This window comes from Schistocerca gregaria, chromosome X (assembly GCF_023897955.1).
Source record: "Schistocerca gregaria isolate iqSchGreg1 chromosome X, iqSchGreg1.2, whole genome shotgun sequence".
In the NCBI taxonomy this organism is placed as follows: domain Eukaryota; kingdom Metazoa; phylum Arthropoda; class Insecta; order Orthoptera; family Acrididae; genus Schistocerca; species Schistocerca gregaria.
Window position 1 is genome coordinate 768,685,050 of NC_064931.1, and position 21,271 is coordinate 768,706,320.

Below are 21,271 nucleotides of genomic sequence, written 5' to 3' on the forward strand. Positions count from 1 at the left end.
ATTTGTCTGATTTTTAATGTGTTTCTCGGTGGTTGGCTTTTCCCTTTTTGTTTGTATGGTCGGCCAACCACCGTCACACTCTGTGTGATTTTAGTTCGTCTTGTCTGGTCTTTGTCTATGTTTCTCTTGTTCTTTGTCGTCTGTCTTATCGTCTGTTGATCGTTTTTATTCTCTGTGGGTGTTCTTAGTATTTGGAAAAAGGGACCGATGACCGTAGCGGTCGGGTCCCTTTAACCCCCACAAACCAACCAACCAGACTAAGTGCAGGGTCAGTCATCAGAGCTTTTCACAGCACATTGAAAGAATCTTGTTGAGCACCACCCCAGATAAATTTAGCATCGGCTTTTAACAACTTGGAGTGGCCTCTCTTTGATACAAAAGTCTTTGATAAAACGACAGTAATAAGAACATAATCCGAGGAAGCTTCCATCTCTAATACTTTTAGGAATAGGAAATTCTGTTATAGCTCTCACCTTTTCTGTGTCTGGCCACACACCTTTGTTTGACACAAAGTGTCCAAGTGTTTTGATTTCTTTTGCTCCAAAGAGACACTTTCACGGATTAAGTTTCAGTCCGTCTTGTTGGAGACACTTAAGAACAGCCCTCAATCTTTTTATATGTTCATCAAATGTCTCTCAGAACACTATAATGTTATCTGTCACAAAGACACATTGTCCATTCAGGTGACGTTGAAGATTAACCATCATCTGTTCAAAAGTTGCTGGTGCATTACACAAACCAAACAGCATTTCCTTAAACCCATGACGATCAGTCTCATCTACTTCGACTTGCCAGTGTCCTGAGTACATGTCCATGGTTGAGAAAAACTTAGCCCCCTTCAGACAGTCTAGTGTATCGTCAATTCATGGAAGAGGGTAAACATCCTTTATGACCATGGGCTGTGCAAAGGCTGAGTGATGTCATTCATCATCATTTTCTCTACCTCGTCGCGAATTATTCGACGTTCCGTTGCTGACACATGGTATGCTCTCTGGCATATTGGTTGATAGTCTCCAGTGCTAATCCTGTGCTTCACCATTGATTTGTCTAATTTTCTCTTCACCTGTGGATTGAAGCATTAAGAGAACTCTTGAAGAATGGCAAGTAGCTTCTTCTGTTGTTCCTTAGTGAGATCTAGTGATAGTCGAGCTAGAATAGCTTCTCTCTTAGTGGTAGCACTAATTTCGTCACAGACTTGGCGTAGGAGGTTTCTATGATGCTCAGCTGTTCTGCAATTAACGGCTCGGCATTTGCGATGCACATGCATCTTGAAAGGATCTGTGGTTCTCGGTGACAGTTAAACTATCCACAATTCACCGAATTCGTTCTTAAATGAGACAACAGAGGCTGGGATGGTTTGTTGGTTGTTTGGGGAAGGAGACCAGACAGCGTGGTCATCGGTCTCATCGGATTAGGGAAGGATGGGGAAGGAAGTCGGCCGTGTCCTTTTAGAGGAACCATCCCAGCAGGTGAGATGACCAAGTTATTCTTCAGTGGTATGCCTCTCTTACATTCCACCACAAGATCCATGGGTTGATGCATGGCATGACACATGACAGTTACCTGCAGGAATGATCACTTCATCCAGCACAGTCTCCACACACTTGGATGCGCATCTTCCTGTCCACAATATCTCATCTCGTCTAGCATAATCTTCGAGCGACCACAATTTATAATTTCCTGAGAAGCTTTCAAAAAGTCCTATCTGAGAATGACGTCATTGGTACACTCTTGTAAGATTATGAATTCTAAGGGCTGTGTATGGCCACTTATAACCACTCGAATGACACATCTTTACATATTTCCCATTAGCCACCTTCAGCAGAGGTGTTTTGTTGTCGACGAATATGGTTTTCTGCAACTGGTGATGGTACTTCTCCGAAATGACTCAATATGATGCTCCAGAGTCCACAAGATCTTGGGCTGGTCAGCCATCCATGAGGATATTGACCTAGTTTCCTATTATTTTTGTAGTGATCAACGGCAAAGGATTTTTCTCTTCGGCGGCCACACCTCCAAGGAAGGTCGTACCCTTTAGTTTTCCAGTTTGTGGCAGCTGGGTGATCGGCTGGTGCTTCTAAATGGGGATGGAGACCTTGATCAGCATGTTGGGGAGCATCTTCTCCAGCTACCTTGTGGTGATGGTGACCTATGTCGTCCTGCACCCACATCTTCTTGTTCATCTTTGTCGTCCCAGAATTGGTGTTGGCTAAGGTCGGTCTGCTGTCTTCTGGCACAGGCATCATCAAATATCCGCCACCTTTCTCGACAATAGTGCACCACATGTCCTGGTTGTATGCAGGGGAAACGTACTGGTTGATTATCCTGGGTCCTCCAGACGTCAGTCACCCTTGGTGCCCAAACAGGTTCCTCATGCAGCATTGTAGGAACGGAACTTCACCTGGGTCTCAACTTTTTTTACTGTTTTAAAGGGAAATTAAGATGAGAGATTGGGTTCAATGTCTGTTCCACTTCCTCCCTTATGACCTCTTGAAGCATCTCGGTTTTTTGCTAGCCGTGCAATCCAAGTGCCTTCTGAACTTCCTCTCTCACTATCTGACGAAGAATACTTGTGAAATCAGTTGCTTCCTCCATCACAGACATCGATTATACATTTGGAAGCCATTCAAACTTCTTGCGTGTAATTCTTTTTTTAATGCATTCTCTCGGTATACTGGCACCATTTTATGAAGTCGTCTACTGTTGAAACATCCTTCAGGAGTAGGGCTTTATGCATGTCCTCAGCAACACCCTTCATGAGATGTGCAACCTTAACTTCCTCCTTCATTTTAGGATCCACTATTTTACACAGCTCCAGGACCTCTGGAATGTAGGTTGCTGTTATTTCTCCTGGACACTCTGACGTGCATTTTAATTTATCTTCAGCCTTACACTTCTGTCATTGTGTGTCACCAAAATACTTGCGCAGTTCCTCCTGGAATACTTCCCAGCTTGTGAACTTCTCCTCGTTGTTCTCATACCGTTGCTTGACAGTGCCCTCTAAGTAGAAAAATACGTTAGCCAAACACACGGTGTCATCCCATTTGTTAAATTTTGCTATACACTCATGTACCTTCAGCCACTTGTTTGGATCTTGGTCATCATCACCAGAGAACCCGGAAGGATGTCTCATGTGGTGGCACACAGTTGCTGTCATCGTAACATCCTCTTCTTCTTCTGTCCCCGTTAGATTGTGATCTGTTGAATATGGCTCAAACTCGGGTTTCTCACCACATAAACGGCGGCTCTGTCGTGGCCTGATTGGAGCCACTGTGTTGTTGATAATGTGTGTTATCACAAGTTCCAGTACCCAGCATCTCCAGAAGAATAATGTCACATAGAAGAAGGTGTAATTAGATGAATGATGAACATGAACTTCACTTTATGAAGGTTTATTCAGCACTTGACCATACAAGAGCATGGAACGAACGGCCTCCGGCCAGAACACATACAGTATATATATACAGTTGCAGAACATTCCAGAATAATGGTTCTTCACATTTGTGGGTACTTCTAGAATGCACTCGAACCAAATATAGATTTTAAAATTTTACAGTTCAGGTGAGTTTTGAACTCACGACCTCCATTCAACAGTCTAGTATCATAACCACTACACTACAGTGACTGTGCTACTCAGCTTTTCTGCAACAATATGATCACTGATGCTGTATACATCACTGCTGTAGGATACCACAAGAGAGTTTGGATCTGTGGGTCTGTAAATGAATATTCATACTTTTATGTCTGCTGTAATATGGAGTGACCTTCAATCTTTTCCAGTCACATTGGACTAATAACTGCGCAAGTGATTTGTGATAGACATGAAAATTCTGTAGTATATTCAGTTGTTGTTGTCTTCAGTCCTGAGACTGGTTTGATGTAGCTCTCCATGTTACTCTATCCTGTGCAAGCTTCTTCATCTCCCAGTACCCACTGCAACCTACATCCTTTTGAATCTGCTTAGTGTATTCATCTCTTGGTCTGCCTCACGATTTTTACCCTCCACGCTGCCCTCCAATATTAAATTGGTGATCCCTTGATGCCTCAGAACATGTCCTACCAACCGATCCCTTCTTCTGGTCAAGTTGTGCCACAAACTTCTCGTCTCCCCAATCCGATTCAATACTTCCTCATTAGTTATGTGATCTACCCATCTAATCTTCAGCATTCTTCTGTAGTACCACATTTCGAAAGCTTCTATTCTCTTCTTGTCCAAACTAGTTATCGTCCATGTTTCAGTTCCATACATGGCTACACTCCATACAAATACTTTCAGAAACGACTTCCTGACACCTAAATCAATACTCGATGTTAACAGATTTCTCTTCTTCAGAAACGCTTTCCTTGCCATTGCCAGTCTACATTTTATATCCTCTCTACTTCGACCATCATCAGTTATTTTGCTCCCCAAATAGCAAAACTCCTTTACTATTTTAAGTGTCTCATTTCCTAATCTAATTCCCTCAGCATCACCCGACTTAATTCGACTACATTCCATTATTCTCGTTTTGCTTTTGGTGATGTTCATCTTATATCCTCTCTTCAAGACACTATCCATTTTGTTCAACTGCTCTTCCAAGTCCTTTGCTGTCTCTAACAGAATTACAATGTCATCGGTGAACCTCAAAGTGGATTTTAATACCTATTCTGAATTTTTCTTTTGTTTCCTTCACTGCTTGCTCAATATACAGATTGAATAACATCGGGGACAGGCTACAACCCTGTCTCACTCCCTTCCCAACCACTGCTTCCCTTTCATGCCCCTCTGCTCTTACAACTGCCATCTGGTTTCTGTACAAATTGTAAATAGCCTTTCGCTCCCTGTATTTTACTCCTGCCACCTTCAGAAATTGAAAGAGAGTATTCCAGTCAACATTGTCAAAAGCTTTCTCTAAGTCTACAAATTCTAGAAACGTAGGTTTGCCTTTCCTTAATCTAGATTCTAAGATATGTCATAGGGTCAGTATTGCCTCACGTATTCCAATATTTCTATGGAATCCAAACTGATCTTTCCCAAGCTCAGCTTCTACCACTTTTTCCATACGTCTGTAGAGAATACGCGTTAGTATTTTGCATCCGTGACTTATGAAACTGATTATTCGGCAATTTTCACATCTTTCAGCACCTGGTTTCTTTGGGATCGGAATTATTATATTCTTCTTGAAGTCTGAGGATATTTCGCTTTTCTCATACATCTTGCTCACCAGATGGTAGAGTTTTGTCAGGACTGGCTCTCCCAAGGCCGTCAGTAGTACTCATGGAATGTTGTCTTCTCCCGGGGCCTTGTTTCGACTCAGGTCTTTCAATGCTCTGTCAAACTCTTCACACAGTATCGTATCTCCCATTTCATCTTCATCCATATCCTCTTCCATTTCCATAATATTGTCCTCAAGTACATTGTATAGGCCCTCTACATACTCTCTCCGCCTTTCTGCTTTCCCTTCTTTGCTTAGAACTGGGTTTGCATCTGAGCTCTTGATATTCATACAAGTGGTTCTCTTTTCTCCAAAGGTCTCTTTAATTTTCCTGTAGGCAGTATCTATCTTACCCCTAGTGAGATAACCGTCTACATCCTTACATTTGTCCTCGAGCCATCCCTGCTTAGCTATTTTGCACTTCCTGTCGATCTCGTTTTTGAGACATTTGTATTCCTTTTTGCCTGCTTCATTTACTGCATTTTTATATATTCTCCTTTCATCAATTAAATTCAATATTTCTTCTGTTACTCAAGGATTTCAACTAGCCCTCGTCTTTTTACCTACTAGGCCCTCTGCTGCCTTCACTACTTCATCTCTCAAAGCTACCCATTCTTCTTCTACTGTATTTCCTCCCCCATTCCTGTCAATTGTTCCCTTATGCTCTCCCTCAAACTCTGTACAACCTCTGGTTCATTCAGTTTATCCAGATCCCATCTCCTTAAATTCCCACCTTTTTGCAGTTTCTTCAGTTTTAATCTATAGTTCATAACCAATAGGTTCTGATAAGAGTCCGCATCTGCCCCTGGAAATGTCTTACAATTTAAAACCTGGTTCCTAAATCTCTGTCTTACCATTATGTAATCTATCTGAAACCTGTCAGCATCTCCAGGCTTTTTCCGTGTATACAACCTTCTTTTATGATTCTTGAACCAAGTGTTAGCTATGATTAAGTTGTGCTCTGTGCAAAATTCTATCAGGCGGCTTCCTCTTTCATTTCTTAGCCCCAATCCATATTCACAAACTACGTTTCCTTCTCTCCCTTTCCCTACTAGTGAATTCCAGTCACCCATGACTATTAAATTTTCGTCTCCCTTCACTATCTGAATAATTTCTTTTATTTCATCATACATTTCTTCATCATCTGCAGAGCTAGTTGGCATATAAACTTGTACTACTGTAGTAGGCATGGGCTTCATGTCTATCTTGGCCACAATAATGCGTTCACTATGCTATTTGTAGTCGCTTACCCACACCCCTATTTTTTTATTCATTATTAAACTGACTCCTGCATTACCCTTATTTGATTTTGTATTTATAACCCTGTATTCACCTGACCAGAAGTCTTGTTCCTCCTGCCACCGAGCTTCACTAATTCCCACTATATCTAACTTTAACCTATCCATTTCCCTTTTTAAATTTTCTAACCTCCCTGCCCGATTAAGGGATCTGACATTCCATGCTCCGATCCGTAGAACGCCAGTTTTCTTTCTCCTGATAACGACGTCCTCTTGAGTAGTCCCCACCCGGAGATCCGAATGGGGGACTATTTTACCTCCGGAATATTTTACCCAAGAGGACGCCATAATCATTTAATCATACAGTAAAGCTGCATGCCCTCTGGAAAAATTATGGCTGTAGTTTCCCCTTGCTTTCAGCCATTCGCAGTACCAGCACAGCAAGGCTGTTTTGGTTAGTGTTACAAGGTCAGACCAGTCAATCATCTAGACTGTTGCCCCTGCAACTACTGAAAAGGCTGCTGGTCCTCTTCAGGAACCCCATGTTGGTCTGGCCTCTCAACAGATTCCCCTCCGTTGTGGTTGCACCTACGGTACGGCTATCTCTATCGCTGAGGCACGCAAGCCTCCCCACCAATGGCAAGGTCCATGGTTCTTGAGGGAGGTATATTCAGTGTAAAAATATAATAGAAATACAATGATGGACTGGTTGTTTTGAAAGGCAAGTGACCATTGATCACTGCAATCAGAGGCCAGTTGCCATTGGTGATGCACCAGGAGAGAAACAAGTCCTATATTTAGCTTTTTCTGCGTGCTTTCATAGTTCAGTTCTTCAGTTAGTGGATGGTGTGTGTGTTTGGTGGGGGGGGGGGGGGGGGGAGGGAGGATGCAGGAGGAACTGGCCACAATCCGTGAGTAGCTGAAGTTTTTTATGCCTAGCATCTTCAGGCTACTGCCTTGTGGTGCAGCGGTGGCGGACCACCAGGTGCATCACATGGGACACCTCAGATGTTGTTTGTTTCATCCACAGACTCTGCACTTTGTTGTATACCTATCATAGGCACCCGCATTCACCACAGGGTGAGTGGTGGTTGTAATGCATTCATGTCACTCAAGACAGAAAGTCAACATGGAGGCTGGCCATCTAGTCTCACTCATTCACCTTCTGAATGGACAGGTGGCTGCTCCTTCAGCAAGTTCTGAACAGGCACACGAGGGGAGGCATTTACTAGTTATTGGGAGCTTCAGTGTTAGGCATGTTATGAATCCCCTTAGGGAAGCTGTTGTGTTGGCAGAAGAGCCAACACCGTGTTACTAGTAGAGGCCGAAATGCACACATTTTAGCTCACACAGGCTGACGTGAGGAGGGAAGGACTATACTGATGTGAGGCCTGGAACATGACAAGGAATTAGAATTCAGAAAGTGGACGTAATTAGTTTGATACTTAACTTTAATCCATTAATGATGAACGTCGCTCTTGATGACGGTACATGATTCACAATATTGTCTGTTCAGAATTCATTCTAATTACTGAATATGGCGCCTAGCTAGGTCATAGCAAATGACGTAGCTGAAGGCTATGCTAAACTATCATCTCTGCAAATGAGAGCGTATGTAGGCAGTGAACCATCGCTAGCAAAGTCGGCTGTACAACTGGGGCGAGTGCTATGAAGTCTCTCCAGACTAGACCTGCCGTGTGGTGGCACTCGGTCTGCAATCACTGATAGTGGCGACACGCGGGTCTGACGTATACTAACGGACCATGGGCGATTTAAAGGCTACCACCTAGTAAGTGTGGTGTCTGGCGGTGACACCACAGAAGCAGCATCCAGGGCTGGAAAGAATGCCAATGTGTGCTTGGTACATACACTGGGTGACCTCATCAGAGATGTGGAAGAGGCATCTGCTGCTGCTATTGAGTGTACTGGGTTAAGTCATCTGCAGCTTCAGGCTCTTGTCAGCACCAGTGACATCTGTTGCTTGGGCCATCTTCAGTTCGTGTGGGTGGTTGGTGGAAGAGTTGAAGGCTGCTGGTCTCCACGAAGGATGCAAGCAGAGCTGACAATTAGCAGCATTGTTGCAAGAATTGATAAAGGTCCTTTGGTTTGGTTTGGAGCAGGATGGAGGGTCTCAGCTGAAGGCTCCACCAGTTCTGTGATGGTCTTGGCTGCATAATTCTAGACCAGCATTGTAGGGTGAAGAATTTTAGGACTCCCCTTGATAGTCAGGAATCCACCACACAAAGGAACTGGCTACTTGAGTAGCAGAGTACTTGTTGAATGCACATGGGGAATTTTTAGACTAGGCAGTAGTTTGAGGACCTGTGCCTGTCAATACACAGAGAGTGAAATCAGACTGCGTATAAGATAATGCACTTTGAGTGTTACGATTTTAACAGTAAATTGGCAAAGTGTTTATTGCAAGGTTCCTGAATTTACAGCCTCCCAAGAAATTTATGCTCAAATTATTCTCAGAACCGAGAGCTGGCTGAAATTTTAAATAAAAAGCTCTGAAATATTTCGCAAGGCATGGAACATTTATTGAAAGGAGAGATGGGACACAATAAGGGGGAAGAGTGTTAATTGCTGTTGACAAAAATATTGTGTCTATCAAGGTCAAAAATGAGTCTTGACTGTGAAGTTATTTGGACATGTACAGCAGGCTCAAGTGTACTAAAGATAATTATGGGACAGTTTTTACTGGACACCTAATTTTGCCGTATCAGTCGTAGACCCATTCAAGGAAAGTCTACATGCAGTAGTGCTGAAATACCCAGTTCATACAATATTAGTTGGAGCTGACTTTAATCTACCAAGTATAGACAGTGATGTTTATGAATTCATTGCAGGTGGTATGGACAGACAGTTATGTTTGTTACCTTTGAACATGTTTTCCAAAACTTGTTTTGAAAAGCTAGTTAGACTACCTCCACTCAGTGGAAATATTTTAACGTTGTAGCTACAGACAGACTTGACTTATCTACAGTGTCACTATAGAGACATGGAATAGTGATCATGATGGTGCCACAGCAACAATGATTATTAAAGTTAATAAAAACATCAGTAAGGCTAGAATAGTATTTATGATAAAAATAGCAGATAAGCAGTTGTTAGCATACCACTGGAACAGTGAATAGACTTCATCTAGTTCCAATATGATGGATGTAGTGGAATTACGGGCAAAATTTAAACTTATCGCAAATTGCAACGTGGATAAGTATGTACTGAGTAAATAGATTAAAGATGGAAAAGACACACCGTGGATTAATAATAAAATTTGGAAAATGCTGAGGAAGCAGAGATGGTTGCACTATTGGTCCAAAAAATAATGCACTAATGTTGACAGGCAATGCTTAGTAGACATTCATCCATCTGTAAGAAATTCAATTCTTGAAGCATATAGCAACTTCCACTATCTTGCTGAGAACTCAAGAAAACTGTGGTCCTGCTTAAAGTCGCTAAGTGGGTCAAATGCTTTTATCCAGTAGCTTGTCGACTACTCTGGTGTGGCAATAGAAGACAGCAAAAGGAAAGCTGAAGTTTTAAATTTTGCACTCAAGAAATTGTTCACACCAGAGGATTTTACAAACAGACTCGTTTGACTGTCAGGCAGATTCTCATATGGAGGACATAGTAACATGCATCCCTGGCATGGAGAAGCAGCTGCAAATGTTGAAAACAAATAGGCTCCAAGGTCTGGATGGAATAGCAGTTCAGTTTTACAGAGATTATGCGTGGCAGTGCTCCCTTACTTAGCTAGCGATTATCATAAATCTCCTAACATAAAGTCCCAAACAAATGTAAAAAAAGTGCAGGTGAGTCCCATATATAATAAGGGTAAAAAAACATACTCACATAATTACAGGCCAATATCCTTAACATTGCTGCAGATTTCTTGAACATATTCTGACTTTGTAAATTATAAATTTCCTTGAGACAGAAAAGCTTCTGTCCACAAATCAGCACTTTTTTTAGAAAGCATTGCTCGTGCAAAACTCAGCTTGTCCTTTTCTCGCATGAAATCCTACAACCATGGTTGAAGGGCAACAAGCATATTCCTACATTTCCGGAAAGCATTTGACACAGTGCTCCACTGCAGACTGTTAACAAAGCTACAAGCGTACAGAATAGGCTCCCAGTTATGTGAGTATCTCAAAGACTTCTGAAGTAGTAGGCCCAGTATGTTGTTCTCAGTGGTGAGTGTTCATCAGAGACAAGGATATCATCAGGAGTGCCCCAGGGAAATGTGATAGGACTGCTCTTATTCTCCATATACATAAATGATTTGATGGACAAGTCGATCAGCAATTGGCTCCTGTTTGCTGATGATGCTGTGGTTTATGGGAAGATACCATTATGGAGTAACTGTAGAAGGATACATGATGTCTTAAACATACAGCACTAGTAGTGTGCTGCTTGACACAGTCAGTCATGTTGATTAAATATCTGTGTGTAATGCTGCAGAGCAATATGAAATCGAACAAGCATGTAAGGATGGTTGTAGGGAAGGCAGATGGTTGACTTTGGTTTATATGGAGACTTTTAGGAAAGTGTAGCTCATCTATAAAGAAGACAATGTATAGTACACAAGTGTGACCCATTCTTGAGTACTGCTCAAGTGCGTGTTATACTTATCAGTTCGGCTGATAGGATGACATTGAAGCAATCCAAAGGCATGCTGCTAGATTTGTTACCGGTGGGTTAAATGACCATAAAAGTATTGTAGAAATGCTTCATGAACTCAAATGAGAATTCGTGGAGGGAAGACAGCATTCTTTTCATGTGACACTATTGAGAAAATTTAGAAAATTGCTATTCTACTGCCACAAACATATAGTTCACACAAGGTCTGTGAAGATAAGATATGAGAAATTAGGACTCACACAGAGGAATATGGAGGGTTGTTTTTCCCTTGTTCTATTTGTGAGGGGAACAGGATAACACTAGTAGTAGTACAAGGTCCCCTCCTTGATGTGCTGTACAGTGGCTGGTGGAGTATGCATATGTAGATGCATAATATTGTATGAGTTTATATCCAGAACATCACATGGACTTAATTTGGTTTAAAAATAAATAACCAAAATCATAACTATAACAAATAAATTCATGTCACAAATGGAGCGCACACTTCAGTTGATAGTTCTTTTCTCTAATAGTAGCTGGTGAGACTAGTACTAAGTAGTGTGATCTGTAAACTCAATAAGTGCTTTATAGCAAGTAGAGATACACAATTATAGTAGGAAAGTTCTGGTAGAATATAGATAATTTAGGAAGCATTGTGTTGATTACAGGCAACACAAAAGGGAAAGAAAAATTGCTTCCTTTCTGAATCAATCCTTTCTCGAATTAAAGTGCGCATGTGCGCGCGCGCGCACACACACACACACACACACACACACACACACACAAGCTTAAGAAAAGATTGATTCAGAAAGCTAGCAAGTTTCCCTTATCTTTTGTGTGTGTGCACCTGTTGATGGCTCAATAATTCTGCTATTCAGTGAGTGGTCTCCATTACTACCAAATTATGAACTTAGCCTAATATAAATATTACATAATATAATGTTCTTAGAAAAAAGTGTTTCATGCGGAACAAATTTTTTTGAAGTTAGCATTGCTCTCAGACTTTGTTCTTCTTTTGCCCTGTACTTAGTAAAATTCTTAATTGTAAGGAGTATTTAAATTATTTAAGTTTGGAAATACTTTGAAAAATTTACATTTAATTACCATGGTAATTGAAAATTCTACAAATTTATAATGATGTGTTCAGACAGAATATATTCGTAATGTAGTGCTGGAACCAAATAGAGTAATTACATTATAATGGATGTGTAGTCTTTCAGACATCAAGACCAGCGTCCACATATTCATTTCTCTCTTTCGTCTCTTTTATGTGTATTATCTGAGGGTGTGTTTCATTGTGTAAGATTATACCATGATAATTTATGAATGATTTTCAGAAACTGACCAGTGACTTTAGTTTATTTAACCTGGTGCGTGAAATGCGTAAACAACGCACAGCAATGGTCCAGACGAAAGAACAATATGTTTTGGTACATCATGCAGTCAGGGAACTTTTTTGTGAGCAGTTACGGATGATTGATTCACATCCTTATGAAAATATTGATCTCAATGGTATGCCACTTGTGAAAGAGACAACTGATTCAAATTTGGAACCAACTTATGAAGTAATAGAAACACCATGTGAAGGTACGGTAAACAATAGTTATGATTTGTTATAAATTATTTTCTATTTGACAGATGTTATTGGAAATGTAAGTGTTGAAAAATGACTTTTTAGTTAAATAGACGGAGATACCAATACATAATGATTTTTACACTTATACAAAGCAGTTGTTATTCCCAAGCCTTATTATATACCTTTCCTGAATGTTACACAGGATGTCCCAGGAGGGATGGTCGGTATTCAGGGATTTTACAGGAGTGCTCATTTGAAGTAAAAAGCATCATATGGACATATGCTCTATTCCGAATGGTTTAACCCGTTGAACATGCAGTTTGTCCATGGTATGTTGTGAGTTAAGTACTGTGAAGAGTTGAGAGTGTGACATAGAGAAGCATTTGTTAACTGTAATGGTGCATGTTTAGGACATCTATAATGGATGTGCTGTTGCTACTGTTGAAGAATACCGTTGACACTTTCTGCCACGTGAAATTTCTGATCGTAGAATGTTTACAGAGTTTTCAGCACATTGTGTAAAATAGATATTCTTCCAAGTTCCATTTTTATTCTTAACGTGTAGTTCAACAACTTGTGCAGGAACAGCAGCACAATGTTGAAATGGGCGGAATTACCCTAAGCACTGGATTGGTCCTGATAGTACATTGACTGACCCCCAAGATCACCAGATTAAATCTGAAGTGGACAAAAAAAAAAAAACCTGAATACGCAAGGTGAACTGCTTGATCACATCATGGACGCTGCTGCCCTCATTAGGAAATTTGCAAAGGCATTCAAACAAGCAACACATAAAATGTTCTCCCAAGAGTGCATAAATGCATCAAAGTTGACGGTGGGATATTTGAACATTTATTGTGAACTGTACAACTGAAATGTGACGTGTACAACAGTGTTTGGAGGTGAATGCATTAAAAATATGTATTTTTCAATTGAAGTTTGTAAAATGTATTTTGTTGTGTTTACTAACTGTTAAATGTGTGTAAACTTTACAATTTATTGGGTAATACAGAAAATAAATAACAATTTACATTTTATGTGTTATATCTTGGAAACTATTCGGAATAGGGCATATGTCCATATCAAATTTTTTGCTTTAAATGATCGATCCTGTAATATTTCTAAATATTGATCAGTCATCCTTGGACACCCTGTATGTTCTACTTGACACTGAATGGCATAGTCTTTAGTTTGCATGTTTGATTTTGTTTCCTTTTCCCCCTTCTGTCCTTTGTTACTACTAGAAGAGTTCAAAATTCTGAAAACTGTAGCTTAAATGTTTTCTTTTGCACACATCTGCCAGTAATATAGCACTTTCAGCTTCATTGCAGTAAATACAACTTTATACTAATTTACATTTATGTTATGTTAATAAGTATGTAACAGATTAGAGAGTTTTAAAATTCGACATTTGTTTAGAACACTAGTAAGACTTACTTTCTCCCTCACATTTGGACCAAACAAGGTAGCACAACGGTTAGCATAAGGGACTCGCATTCGGAATGATGACTGTTTAGATCCACGTTCTGCCATCCAGATTTAGATTTTCCATGATTTTATTGAATTGTACCAGTCAAATGCTACAATGGTGCCTGTGACAGGGCATGGACAATTTCCTTCCCCATCCTCAGAACAATCCAAGCCTATGCTCATTCTCTAATGACCTCTGTGTCGACAGGACATTAAACCCTAATCTTCCCGACAATTGGTTTGTGCTATTTGGCAACATGATATCCTTTGACGAGCTAAAGTACACACACACACACACACACACACACACACACACACACACACACACACACACACTCACACTCACACTCACACTCACACTCACACTCACTCGCGCTCGCACCTATGCCCCTGCATGGTGCCAGGTAGATTGACAGTGCCAATGCTATTATGCAACAGGTGTGCTGGTTATGGGGGTAGGCTGGGGGGAGGGGGGAGATAAATGTTGGGTGTCGTGGGTAGAGGGACACAAAGGTGGGAGACAATGAGAGATACTGGAATTGGGTGCCTGGCAGCTAGGAGGGAGGCCGGTTTGCCAGCTTAGAAAGTGAGAGGGAGAAGTGGCAGGTATATGAGCCGACACGATTGTAACGGCCGGTGGGAATCATCACACACTGAAAGCTACATGGGAACATGAATTGGAAGGGGATGACACAGCAGAGGAAGGGGAAACGGTTACGTGGAGGGTGTAGGGGCAATGGGTGACCTGAGTTTGAGGCCAGGACAATAACAGGAGTGTGGTTCAGAGAAGCTGATGGTGGAGGGAAGGAACCAGATAGCTGGGATTGTGTAGTAGCCTTTGAAATTGAGCATCTTGTGCCATCAGGTAGTCAACTTTGTTCTTGACAACAGTTTTCCAGTTGCCATTTATTCTGGTGGACAGCTGGTTGGTAGTTGGATAGCTGGTTGGTAGTAGTACCAACATACGAGGCTGTGCAGTGTTTGCAGTAGAGTTGGTATATGACATTGCTGCTATCACAGGTGGCCTGGCCTCTTATGGGGTAGGATAAGCCCCTGAAAGGACTGAGTAAGAGGTGCTGGGTGGGTGGATTGGGACCGTATCTGTGTCACAGACCAAGGTGCAAGGCCTGGCCAATCCATCAATGCAGCACCACCTATTCCACCTACTCCAGCCCTGTCACAGGCTTTTCCTGCCCCATCAGAGGCCAGGCCACGTGCAAAATTAGCTATGTCATATACTAACTCTGCTGCTAACACTGCATAGCCTTTTATATTAGTATGACCACCAACCAACTGGACACTATGATGAATGGCCACAGAATAGGAAGTAGTAGATTGTTAGACTTAACCACTCCTCATAAACTAAAGTATATTATCTCTGTAACAACTCTGAGCTATTTCATTTTACCCATTTATTCCAGTTCAACAACACAGCAGGAGAGTTTCTTTGCAATTTTGAATGTAAGGAGGGAAACATATGATGATGAATTAAAACTTCAAATAATTAGTCTGTGAAATGTGCGCAGACAGCATAATTGGTAGCTTGCTGCCCACAAAAGGCAGGGTCTAGGTTCAAATCCCAGTCCTTCCCGAAAATTAAAATCATTGCAAAGATGATAGGGAGATTATAGAGTAATATCTTTTCAGCTTGGTGGTAATTAAAAACAATGTGTATATGACAGAGCCACATGAAGAGGAAAGTTGTGTAACACTTGTTGGTCAATAAAGTTTTATTATGTCTAAGATATTTTTCTTAGTATCAGTTATACATTACAAACATTGGTTAATTTATACCAAGTTTCAGTAAGGATGCAACAACTGTAAAAACACCAAAATTTATTAGACAGCTTGTAGATTCAATTCAGATGTCTATTTGAAGTAAGCACAACGGTAATGACTTCCTTGGCTAATTTTGCATTTCACAGCTAGCAGCAACCTGTTGAAGTATAATTTTCAGAGACAGAAAAATTTCAGTCATCAGTGAGTGGTAATTGTATAACTGGTAAATGTCAATGGTAACATTAGCAGGAAGATAGTGATAAAGACAGATACAACATTGTATCTCAGCTGCAGCTCTGTGAAATGGCACTGTAGTTAAAACACTGAACCCATCTTTGAGATTATATGAGTTCAAATCCTTGTCTGGCATAATGGTGCATTCTTTCCATAATGATATAAAAATATTGGGATGAATCCTTCGACAAGAAAATAACTGATGGGGTTTTCTGCATCTTCCAACTGAATTAGCTGATAATCACTCCATTGTGTGTGGAAGAGGAAACATAAACAAGAAACAGAAAGCATTTGAACTGCAGTGGTAAACCAAATGTAAACAGATAAAAATAGAAAATGAAGAGCTACTTTAAAGAATAGGAGGGGAAAGAAGTCCATGAGAAAATTTTGAGAAGAAAGGGCACTTTAATGGAATGTTAGATAAAGCATTCAGGAACAATTAAATTGGCACTTGAAGGAGCAACACAGAACATAGTTTTAAAGGTAGACAATGATCAGATGTGTAAGACAGGTTACCAAGGATGTTTTCTATAATAGGTATATAGAGATGAAAAAACTGGCCCAAAGTAGGAAGAAGTGGAGAATAACATCAAACTAGTCAAAAGAGTGATGAGTTGTTAGAAACTGGAAAAAAGAAACTTTTGATATAAAAAGGAAAATACTGTGGTGTCCTGCCTTTGTAATAAGACCACCTTTTTTTTTGCTGGAACTGAATTACTCCAAAATGACATCAATAAATTTACAGACAGAAATTAAACACACTTACTCTTGCTGTGAGTAGTTTCAGTTAACAACTCCATTGAGTTGTTACAGCAGGCCATCAACATGTGATTTGCAGCATAGCTTTGTCTTTAGTCCAAAAAACCAAATGTCTTGAAATTTGCTACAGGCCTCTTTTAACCACTGAGAGACTGTGTGAAATTAAGTGGTTGGACTATAGATTTGAATTCAAATCATGTTTCACAGGGTGTATATGACCCGGGACAACTGGGAAATCCAGGAAAAACATAGGAATTTTTTCGTCCGAGAGAAAACCAGGAAAAACCAGGGAATTTTTCGGAATTCTGGGAATTTTTCATTGTTTTTTACCTTTCAGTTAAATTTTTGTAATTTTAACTGGGAATAATTGAGTCTAGCAAAGAATGTTATTGTATCCTGCTACTGGAGAATGATACTGCAGCAATAAAATATCAATGAGAGGAAAAAAATAAAATAAAACTTTAGTGCCAAAGGAAATGAGCCATTAACAACAACAAAACACCGTGCGCCACAGGAGTCTGAAAACAGCAAAAATATGTCAAAAGCGTTAGGGCAAAGACTATGTAATACTTCATAACAATAAACTACTTTCTATGAGCGTGACATCACAACTACTTACATTAGGTTTGTTTAACCAGTTGCCAGCGGGCTCATGCGCATGCTCAGTTGACTCGCATATGAGCAGTACCTTCTCCCGCTTCCCGCTTCTTGAAGTGTGGCTGATAGCTGTAGCAGCAAGCAGCCAGATGCTAATGGAAAAAAAATTTTCTCGCGCGCCCTAGCTGCCAGATTCGCGCATGTGCAGGGTTGTCTGAGTTGTAGTAGGGAGTGGGTTAGTCTCCACGTGACCCGTGTTTGCGTAGTGTGATTTTGCTGTTTCCTCTTCATTTACAACTCCCCCTTCAAATGAAAACAAAACAGATTTCTGTGGCCGGGAGCCATCAAGTGAGTTAAAGTACATTCAAGTAATTACTGAGGGCAAAAATATATTATTGGTTTCAGTTTTCTGAATTTATTTCCAAGTTATTCGCAGTCAAGCAATAATCACCTTGCAGAACAATGAAGTTATTTTTGTCAGTTTGCTAAAGAAATTTGGCTTTATTCATTTTTCAGCTGAGGCAATCAATTTATTTGAAACGAAGTGTTTCATTCACAGTATTGGTTAGTTCCAACTCTTCGCTGAATTTGAAGTGCATATTTTGATCTTCTGCCATGTATGGCATTATACCATAATAAAGAACCAAATATGAGATAGTACAGTACTGGTACTCTCAGAAAATTTACATTCCAAAAACCACACTGAAAAGCTTAACACCAGATGGGACCTACTTCATTGTGAATCTGGAAAAAACAAATGTGCACTGCAAGCCGAATTATGCGTTTTAATATGGTTACGAAATCCCGATACTCTTGGAGTATCTTCTGATGTCCTATTTCTTTTATGGCGTAATGTAAGATTTTTTAGTGCTTTGTACGTACGAACATGTGAGCTTCCTACACCACTGCAGCTGCGCACACGCAATAATGTCTGTCTTCTGGTTCTCTCTGGCAACTGTTAAATAGAACCTATTTCTAACCGTCTCGGGATAGTATTGCAAACGGTGGTTCGAAAAGCGTTACTTTCAAAGTAAATTTCTCTTTACGCAAGATAAATTGTGTTATGCATGAGAAAATGGGATGAATTTCTTAAATCACAGAGCGTTTATAACTGAACACTTTGAGGACCAGCCACTTACAAGAATTTCGAGCCCAGAAGACCAGACATTTATGCCATTATTTTAAATTTACTGGCATATTTGTGTGATGTATCTTAAAGTGTAACACTCGCAAAAAAAAGATCAATATTACATGTGGAAGCTTAGCTTCTCTTGTAGCTTATTAATCTTCAAGGCCAATATTACATGTGAAAGCTTAGCTGTTCTTGTAGCTATACTATGTATATTAATGTAAACCATTAACTTTTCCTCTTTGTGTGTTCGCACTCTGTAACAGTGATCTTGCTATCGGCTGACTATAACATGTGTCCTATGCTCTGAATATCTGCTGCCATCGGTTGGTGAGATCACGTGGCATGAGATATGACTAGCTTACAAAAGGACATCGCAGTCTTGATTTCAACACTCTGGAAGCTAACTTCATGTGTTTGGTGCAAACCAAATTTATACTTTCGTAATACGCAAATATGCAGTGTATATGTTGCTGAACATCAAAGGTCTTTCCAAAACTTCTGTCCTTTTTCCTCATCAAAAGTATTTCCAAAACTCCCCCCCCCCCTTTTTTTTCCAGGAAGTTCTACGCCTGTGTATAAAACATTAACCATTCAAAGGATTGATAAGTTTTACAGTTCCGACGAAAAATCTACAGAAAACCTACTGTCACTTAGCACGGAAAACGTGTATTTTTGCTTCAGAAAAAGTATATTTTCTAGATGGGATATCCAGGATCCGGGAATATTTTTTCTTTTTCCGCGTATATGCCCTGTTTGTCTTCAGAACTTAAAGTTGATTTTTTAAAATTTTTTTATTTAACAGCGTAATTTATGCTCTAAAGCTCTATTGTATAAGATATCCTGAAGGCAATTGTGCCACAGTTTGCTGCCTGCTTACCTTAATGGAACAGACAAACACTGGCCGGTGTGGCCGTGCGGTTCTAGGCGCTTCAGTCTGGAACCACGTGACCCCTACGGTCGCAGGTTCGAATCCTGCCTCGGGCATGGATGTGTGTGATGTCCTTAGGTTAGTTAAGTTTAAGTAGTTCTAAGTTCTAGGAGACTGATGACCACAGATGTTAAGTCTCATAGTGCTCAGAGCCATTTGAACCATTTTTTGAACAGACAAACCTTACACATCCAGATCAATATCCAGTGAGCCTCTGAGGTTCCAAAATATTTTTTCTCAGCATCAAGATCATAACAGTCTACCACTTAGTAAATTCTGTGCACATGTAGTTGCATATCTAAGTTCTCTGTAATCTTGGCACGAAGCAGAAAAACACAGTGTTTAAAGCATTGTAAAGCATTGGACTCAAATTTGAGAACAGAAAGATTGTAATCTCTATATGACCATTCATGATGAGGTTCTTGGATTCCCAAATGAAGACAAATGCTAGTGTTGTTCCTATGACAGACCACAATGAATTTCCCACACTTTCTAGTTCAAACTTTCAACTGTAATGGTGTCACTGACAGGACATTAACCCTAATCTCTCTTCTTCCTTTGTGATTGTATCCAATGCAGTGCAGTAGCTTTCATACCGTGCTTATGCTCCATGTGATCTGTGAGTGATAATTCTCGAAGTAGTGGTTGCCATTGAGTAGTGGTTGAGGGGTTCAATATTTCTTTGGTCCTAAGATAATTTTCTGCCACTTAAGCCTTTCAGCTCTGGCAATGATTAGTTAATGTTATAGTGCCAAGTTACACTGATTGAATAGTGTATAACACTATAGGAGGAATACTATTGTCAGATTTTCTCAGCGGGTATAGTTTAATAAAGTTGGAGAAGACTTCAAACACTACTGATATGCATGTGAAATTCCCAGAAGTGCTTGGGGAGGGGGGGACCGTAGAGATCCATTAATTAATGTGAAATTATCTTTTGGTTTTATGTTTTGCATGGGTCCCTTATATGTGTTGTCTACCACTTTGCCCTGTGGCAAATATTGGATAGCTTTAAACAATCTGTTCCCTTCTTCAACACATTATTGATGGTTATTATTACACTCGAACATTTTACAGTGCACTTCTTAGGTCCTCAGTGTTGTAATGCTGGAGGGAAGTAATTTATTACCTCAGTTTCAAACTGCAATAGCCAACAAACTTACCATTCTTCAGTATAAAAATCTCTATGCCCATAAAAAATATCTTTGAAAATTTTGTAATATTGTACAAATTTTGGATTTTTTACAATACCGTACCTAGGCTTTATTGATTTCCTATTTTCATCCTCATTCTAATAGTGCCTCATTTTTACAGTCTCAATTTTCTTTTTCCCATTTACATCTGTAAAATAGAGCATTTGAAATGTTTTGTCATCATTATTATCTTTAGGTAAATAGTTTAAGTACTCAGTCAACCAACATGGAGCATGGTCTGCCTTTGATGTAACATATTTCATAATTAAATGGCTGAAGGTATAATGCCCAGTGGGTCAACCTTCCATTTAATAGACAACAATCTTTTAAAAATGTCAATGCTTTGTGATTGGTAGATGACTTTATGTCTCCATATATAATTTCAAAACTTCTCAACACCCCATATAATCACCACCACTTTGTTTTTTGATACTTCCTTTTTCATACTTAGTGTTTGACTTGTGAATGCAATGGTTTTATGAATTGTTCCTTGTGAGCTATGTATTTCCGGGAAAGTTTCCACACCAATTCCATAATAACTGTTATC

General features: G+C 40.0%; 1 protein-coding gene across 1 annotated transcript in view; it reads left to right on the forward strand.

Moving 5' to 3' along the window:
* LOC126298494 (uncharacterized) overlaps window positions 1–21,271 on the forward strand; it is a 132,317-nt gene that overhangs the window by 57,618 nt on the left and 53,428 nt on the right. Inside the window, exon 6 of the mRNA XM_049989830.1 lies at window positions 12,394–12,643. Within this exon, the coding sequence (XP_049845787.1) occupies window positions 12,394–12,643 (250 nt within the window). The remainder of the gene's footprint in view (window positions 1–12,393; window positions 12,644–21,271) is intronic.